This window comes from Anopheles bellator, chromosome 2 (assembly GCF_943735745.2).
Source record: "Anopheles bellator chromosome 2, idAnoBellAS_SP24_06.2, whole genome shotgun sequence".
NCBI classification, from domain to species: Eukaryota; Metazoa; Arthropoda; class Insecta; order Diptera; family Culicidae; genus Anopheles; species Anopheles bellator.
Window position 1 is genome coordinate 73,920,324 of NC_071286.1, and position 7,528 is coordinate 73,927,851.

The 7,528-nt window shown below is 51.4% G+C and overlaps 1 protein-coding gene across 3 annotated transcripts in view; it reads left to right on the forward strand.

Annotated features, from left to right (window-relative positions):
- Positions 1-871: 871 nt before the first annotated feature.
- Positions 872-7,528, forward strand: part of LOC131212016 (dual specificity tyrosine-phosphorylation-regulated kinase 2-like) — a 56,281-nt gene continuing 49,624 nt past the window's right edge. For all 3 annotated transcript variants that reach the window (XR_009156919.1, XM_058205732.1, XM_058205733.1), the window contains exons 1-2: positions 872-1,192; positions 1,866-1,946. Coding sequence is in view for 2 of the 3 variants with exons in the window: in XM_058205732.1 (XP_058061715.1) it covers positions 1,115-1,192; positions 1,866-1,946 (159 nt within the window). In the remaining variant the exon portion in view is untranslated. The remainder of the gene's footprint in view (positions 1,193-1,865; positions 1,947-7,528) is intronic.

Sequence of the window (7,528 nt, forward strand, 5' to 3'; positions counted from 1 at the left end):
TTTGTTCGGTATTATAATAAACCTGTCATTTTGCCCACCCACAGGCAACAAACGGTAACTGGTTCTGCTTTGGCTTGGAAGTAATCTTTTTTGTCCCTCGACCGTGCAAGAAAGTGCAATGGTGGTTCGCGAACGATTATCGATCGTCCGACGGGAAGCCTGACACGTGTAATGACACGGTGGTGCGCGTCGATGGTAAGTGGCTGGTCTGACCTTCTCCAATCCAGTGGTGGAACCAGTTTTCCGCGTCCAACTGCTGGCCACCACTGGGGCGCCTGTGCGGCACAGTGGGAATGGAAGTGGATGGGTGAGGGTCATAAACAACTTGTGGCGGTTCGAAATAAACAAAAAGATGAAAAAAGGCTTTGAGTAACCGCCTCAAACCGAGAACCTTAAATCGCCTTATCCTGCCTACTTGATATCGCTGCGATGACAAATCTCCCGATCGGCTCTCCAAATCCAATTAAAACACTCCCGGCACAAAACTGGCGATCGTTTCGATTGATTGATCCAGCAATAAAAGAGCCACAGTGCCCTCTCTACCGTGCCTCGTTGCCCGTGCCCATAAGCTAGCGGAGCTTACTCCATCGTGTGTTGCTGTCCGTTTGAATCACATCCGTGACAGAGCCTTCCTAATGTGCCGGCTTACGATTTCTTTCCCCTGGCAGAAATACACGTGTTTTACTCATTATCTGGCCACGACGGCTTCGTGGTCCCCGTTCGCTCGTGCTCACTCTCCCGCAAACCCATGTCGACCCTTTGCTTTCCCTTTTTGTTCGCGGAGCTCCGGTCCGGTAGGTTCTATTTGGCCCGGCACGTTCCCCGGTGGCCAGTTGCGCTGATGGCAGAACGCGCGTCCGTCGAGCAAACACCGGTGTTACTCAGTCGGGAGCGGGCTCAGTGATACGCCACAGATAGTGGTCATCAGGAGCAGCAGTATCAGGAGCGTTCCGGAGGAGTAGCTTCCGCCACCCGGGAGGCCACCGAAAGTTTGAAGCCTTCGTGTGCAGGAGTCGGGAGTCGGGACCTCCAAAGTTCGGTGCCAAGTGTCCGTTAATGAGCCGCACCCGAGAGCGAGTTCGGGAAGTTGGCGACGGCCTCGTGCGTTCTTTCGATGAATTCCAAGCACAGTGAGACGGAACAGTCGGTGAGCAGATTGGCGCAACTTTGCAGCTTCCTGTTTCACCTGAAAGTGAGTAATTGGCGAACCGTCAGCCATGGGTAATGGACAGCTCCGTTTGACGTCATCGTTTGTTTACTGAAAGAGTACGCCGTGATCACGGTTCGGTGATAGCGCACGAAACGTGATAGAGGTTCGAGGCCACCGATCGAGGGTGCACGGGGGTTGCATCGATCGTCCGATGTCGTGACATTGGACGGGTGTGATTCCGATGCGGAATTATCATCTGCGAGCGCTGTCCATTGCTTCGTGCTGCACTCGGTCCTAATGCGCGTCTCGGTGGGTGAAGTGTCTCGTTAAGGGTGCCGACTTCCTGGCTCGGGACCGAGTTGGGGCCCAGATCATGGCCATCGTCTCGGCGAGATGTGTTTATTGCATTCATAAGCGTAGCTGGCGTAGTTTGTTTACAAAGTAGTTATGGCAACGGGCAAGATGCTTGCTTTGATTGGAGCTTTATTCGATTCGCTTTCCGATGATGCCATCCGATGGACCGTCCGTCAGCAATGGCAATGGAATTATGTTGGGCAGTGGCTGAATCGATTTTGTTGTCCACTGCATGGTCTTCATCTTGGCCTTAGCCAGACCATTCGGAAAACAAACATCAGAATTTAGTATCATAGAGCTGCCTGGGTTTAATTGGCAAGTTAGTTAACGGGACACCTTTCCTTCCCCGCTGTCGTTCAAGGTCTTGATGGGATACGGTCTCTACAGTTTCTTCGCCGAGCACTGCGTGACCGTGTTTCTGCGACGGATTTTCTACCCTCCGGTAAGTGTTCATCAAACAATTCGAAACCCATCCCATCACACCTCCGGGGCCCAGTGCCTCAGCAGGGAGTGGTGCGTCCTTGCGCCGGATGCGCGTCGTGCCACCCGTGTCGGTGTCCTTTCGGCCATTAACTCATCTACTTCTTTGTGAACATCGCCATCGCCATTGTCGGTACACCCACCTCAACTTTGGTGCGAAACCCGCAGTGTCCTTCCAGCTCCGGGCATCGATTCCGATCGCAATCGCATCGAACAATATCGTCCCCGAACTTTGTTGCTGGCCACGGAGTGCGTGGGCCCATTCGGAAGCCGTGCTGTGTCGATCCGGTAATGATTTATGCCGCCCATCGACAACCCCGTGGCCGTGTCAACCGCCGGATGGAGAGGATGGTGAACCGTGAATGGGGAACCGAACGCGTGGCCTTCGGTGGGGTTACATCCGCCCAGCGGGCCGCCGGGTCGCTCCCCATTACTTTGTTGTGGGACCAAGTTCCGACCATGGCCTACGACCTGCCCGACCGACCAGTAGTTAGCCCACGGAGGATCCGAGGACAAACCGAGGACGATTGGCCGGTACGGTTGTCGCCAAATCCCTAATGAGGGTTCCTGGTGCGCACAAAGGACATCGACGCTATCAGCCGCCTCCCCAAAATAGCCGTATCGGACAAGTTTCCCATTCACAAATCAAACGTATTTTTTTTGTTCGTCGAATCCTTCTGCAAAAAACCGAGAAACTAACCCTTCACTCGGTAACGGGTTTGGACCGGTGCGTCGTAGTAAAATGCATAATCGTATCGTCGTGCGCTTGAAAGCAAACCATTGTGACGTGTCAGGGGTGTGTAAAATGCAAATGAAAATATTTTACGGCCCTTCTCCGATGATGGAGATGCTAATGCGCGGGTTGCTCGGTGACACCTGGTCACCACCATTCGGGCCCACTCGGATGGTTGTCATAATTTTTGTGCTGAAAGAAATGCTGCATAAATTATCTGGCCGATGTGAAATGTTTCAAATTTGGGAAGTTTGGCGGTTAAACGCCAACGAAATTGGATTATCGAATATATGGCTCCATCCATTTGGCAGCCAATCCTAGAAGCCATTGATCGCCACTGTCAAATTAACATATTCACTCTGCGAACTGCTGTGTCAACGCGAAGCGTTGTAGGCTTTAAACGGTTAGTTAAATAGGTTTTAGTTTGACAAAACAATGATTCCCTAAAATACTTACAGCACAGTTCAGGCAGCAGGATGTGTAGGGTTATCGGAGCACCATCGCGCCCGAAAAGAAGCGATAAAAGTTTTGTCGTCAAAAACGATAACCCAACGGTTCGGCTTCGGCTGGTTAATGTTTTACATTCTCCGTGCGTGCCGGAAAAGGACGTCTCCCCGAGGACGAGAACCGAGGGCCGAACCATTCACAGAGAGAGAGACAGAAGGAGATGTTGTGTGAGTTGAAACTGAAAACTTTGGGACCCACATAGCCCACCCAGCCAGCGATCGGTTGAAACATAAACAAACACTCGTCAGCCAAAGTCAGCAGTCCTCTCGGGGAGGGAGCCTCTCGAGTTCCGAGAAAAGCCCCAACCCACTCCCGGGGCTGCCCCCGGGTTTGCGGTTAGCTATTTTTGGTCGCTGGAAAGTATTTAATTTGTTTACAACATTATTGATTAGGGCCGTCGTGGGCCACCGAAGGCCTGTGCCTCCTGATGATGGGCTACCCTGACACTGTCACAGGGATAAGCTTGGGGGTGCAGTGTGCTGTTGTTTCCCCACGTCAGCAAAAGTCACTATTGGGTTGTGGTCATTTCGTTTTCTTTGGCAGGAGGAAACGAAACCACACTTTCTTTGGCAATCTTTTCCGACCACTAAACAAAAAAAAAGGCAAACAAAAGAAACGGCAAACCGAAATCGAGATACGCAATCGCGATGCCGCCCGATCCCAATCCGCGGACTGGGCCGGACCAACGAACCGCTCTATCGGCGGCGGTACAATCAATCTGCCTTTTACGTTAATTAATCACATCGCGGCAGCGATCGGAACTCGGTCCGCGGGTTTATTTAGTTTTATCTTCTTCTTTTTCTGGCTCTTCCGACAGATCGCACTTCCGATCGATCGATCGCCGATGATGACCGCTCCGGATCTCCGCCGGGCGTGTGTTATTGCCTTGCGAGTGATTGAACCGGTCCGTAAAATCGAAAGTTTTGCCCGAAGTCGAAACGATGCGGAAGTTTCGGTCGCCTTTCTGGTGAAGCTTTTACACCGGCCAACCCGTATTTGGGGGGGGGGTGTTTCGGTGTCCGGTTTCGGTGAATCGAACGTGATCACGGGGGCTGCCCGATTAGATCTGCTTGAGCTGTGAGTGTTTACACTTGTTTTAATTTCTTTAAACGACCAAACGGGGATTTTATTAGCGTTCCCAAGGACCTGCGGGAAGGCCCTGTCCTTATTAGCTCCGGGTGGCATTTCGTCATAATTTTCACAATTTTACACCACACACTGTAAGCCTGCGCGCCGATCAGCGCACTTCAATGGCCTGGCCTTCGAATCCGTTTACGAACCCGAACCCGCGTAGTGTGAAGTAGTAAAACGTACAAAAACAAGTGTGTTTCAGACAACAATAAACATCACTCGGAACTCGACCCGGACTTTATGGTCCGCGTATCCTTGCGCTGGGATTACCGGACGGATCGTGCTATCCACCGTCGATAGGAGCAAGCCACGTTCGTTACAACGGTAACGCAGGTCCCTAGAATCGCCCGGACAGTGCGCAGACCATCTATGGTCGGGTCGGGTGGCCGAGAACTATTTCTCATCGCCGCTAATGAACCTACCCATAAGCAACGCAAAAGGTTGCGTTAGGTTGCAATTGCGACCGACATCGCTTCGTTTTGGGTTGCGACCGAAGCCACTTGGCCACACGGGGGCCTTCCGCAAGTCATCCATCGTCGACGGCATCTTCCGGTTTGTAGACGCGTGACCGACCTTCGCTGGATGACAGTATATTGGCGTTTGCGTATTTATTACCGTTCGTCGCGGATCCATCGAGCCGAGACGCAGACACGACGCGAAAGAACGTCGAACGGGTTATCGGGTTTGCTCGGCCACCTCATTACCGGCCGTGCTCGGAGGGCCCACTGTCCACTTCCGTCTAGTGGCGCATTCTTTCGGTACGGGGTGACCAATCGATAGACCCGGAGAGACGCTTCCAAATCAAGTCCCGCGCGGACTTGCGGAGGGCACCTTATATGGGTTCCTAAATCATAAAGAACAACACGCGACTACAAATGCGGTTGGGAGGCGGTCGGGGGGGGGAGGGCTCCCATGGTCCCATGGTTGAAAAAGTAGCCACCAAGGAGTGTCCATTTCTACCGCTGCACAGGGTCAACGAAGGCTATTGCTCCACGTTTTGCGAGCTGTTTTTCCTCGCTGTGCTCCAGAAACGGCGTGTCCACCTGTCCGTCACTCGAAGCTGGCTACGGTTGGCACATGTTCCTTGCCGATGGCACGTTCCCGGTACCGTTCGGCTCCCAACGGGATACCGAACTGGGCCGGTTGTGGCCGCTCCAGGCAAGTTCTCCAGGCAAGTGGTCCTCGCGCTTGTTTTTCCTGTGGACTAATTTGATTATCGACGGTGCACGTTTCGCCCTGGCCGATACGGTGAATGTGCAGCACTTGGTGACGCTGCGCATTTCCGTTCGTCCATTCGCGTCCCTGCCTTGGTCACTGATTTTTCGGTAATAAACTTGAAGTAGTGTCCTGTGGCTGGAAAGCCAAGCGCCGCAGACTTGATAGGAACTCTCCACGATTGCTACCGAAAAGGTTCCATAAAAAACGGGTTTCCATTTTTGATAACAAACCAGGTTCCAAATTGAACGGCCACTTTGTTACATGATTCCGTACAAAAGGTTCCACTTTGATTGATTAATCAATACGCGGGGCCCACGTTACGTAAATCCCTGAGGCGCTGATTGTAAACAGGCCGAATTGAGGAGCTTTTCGAACACGTGACGATCGGATCGGACTGTGGACATCACCCGGCCCCCGCCCCGGTTTGTGGTCGCTGGCTAATCCTGTTTGACGCCTACCTATGTTTCAACGCCGGAAAACACTGGAAAACAGCGGAAAATGCGGCATGGGGCCCAGCGATCGCCCCGCACGTTATGTGACAGGTGGCCATTCCTGGCTGGAGCCGCACGAGGGGACTTATCCGTCGCTCGTGCACCGGTTTCTTGCCCATCCAACCACCCGTGTGACTGTGATTTTTAGCGCTGCCAGTTGTCCCGAAAGTGGCTCGTGTGTTGGGCGATGGCGATGGGCCCAAGATTTGGGGTTGTTGACGCTGACAGGTGCGAACGAGCTGCCTCGAACTGTCGACGAAATCTCACCACCTTCAGCAGCACGGAGCGGCGCAAGGTGAAGGCTACGGGGTTGGCCAGAAACAGGAAAGTCGATGTATAAGTCAAAATGTCTTGAGCCTACTAAAAGTGGGTCCCTTCTTTACATCACCTGCTCAACGCGCATATTGGATATGTTTTGCCACATGTCCGGGCCCGAAAGGGAGGGCCTTTCCTGGAGTGTACTGATTCACGCTGAGTTGGGACGGGTAGGTGCAGTTCCCCAATTTTGGTTCCTGGGGACTAGGATCCGTTTACCATTTTGACTGCCTCTTTCGCCGAGTTAGAAAAAAAGGTATGAGCACTGAACTGGCATTCGAATTGTTTTTAGGCAATATTCTGCTCAGGAAGCACAATGAAGATATGTTTACTTTTTTCGGAGTCGAGAAGACACTCTCTCTGAAGAGGTCTTCTCTATTAAAATGGACAGAGCCGTATTAAGAACCAATAAAAACGTTTCCATTCACGTTGATGCATTATCAGGATCAAGGATGGGTCAGCTAAATTTAAGAGTATTTATGGGTATCATATTGGAGATTGTTTGCGTCTTTTGTCCAAAGTGTTTGTTTGGATAAAACCTTGGACCTTGAATTTTCCAGCTACTCCAAACTTCTGCAAACGTAACAAGCGCCATAGAATCCATCCAAAATCTCTCAAATTCTTGCTACTGGGGCTCCAGTATCGGACCCGGAGACTTTGACAATTTATTGTATGCTCTGCTGGGGTGTTTAATAAGTTGTGCGATTCAATTCAATTTTCTAGCGACTTCCATCTGTTTCCAGACCCAAAAAAAATCATGCGTTGAAAGTGTTTTCATCCATCAATAATAATCATCAATTTAAGAAGTGTAGTTTTTCATCATTAATAACGTGTATTTGGAACCATGAAATTATGTTTTTTTTAATCGAATTGCGGTTATTGAACCTATTGAACATCCTGGTACAATGCGTAGCTAGCGCGAAAGTATGTTCAAGCCTTTCTCAGCCATAAGATTTTTCGTTTACTTTTCATCCAAATTTCGATCGAAGTAACCGGTGCGAAAAGAGATTACCAACAGACTCATAGTCGTGCACGGCACTGTACGGCGACGGACACCTTCTAGCGTTCGGGGTTCGTTTAACGCGGTGGGCGGCAGCCAGAACACCACCACCACCACCACCACCACCACCACCACCACCACCACCACCA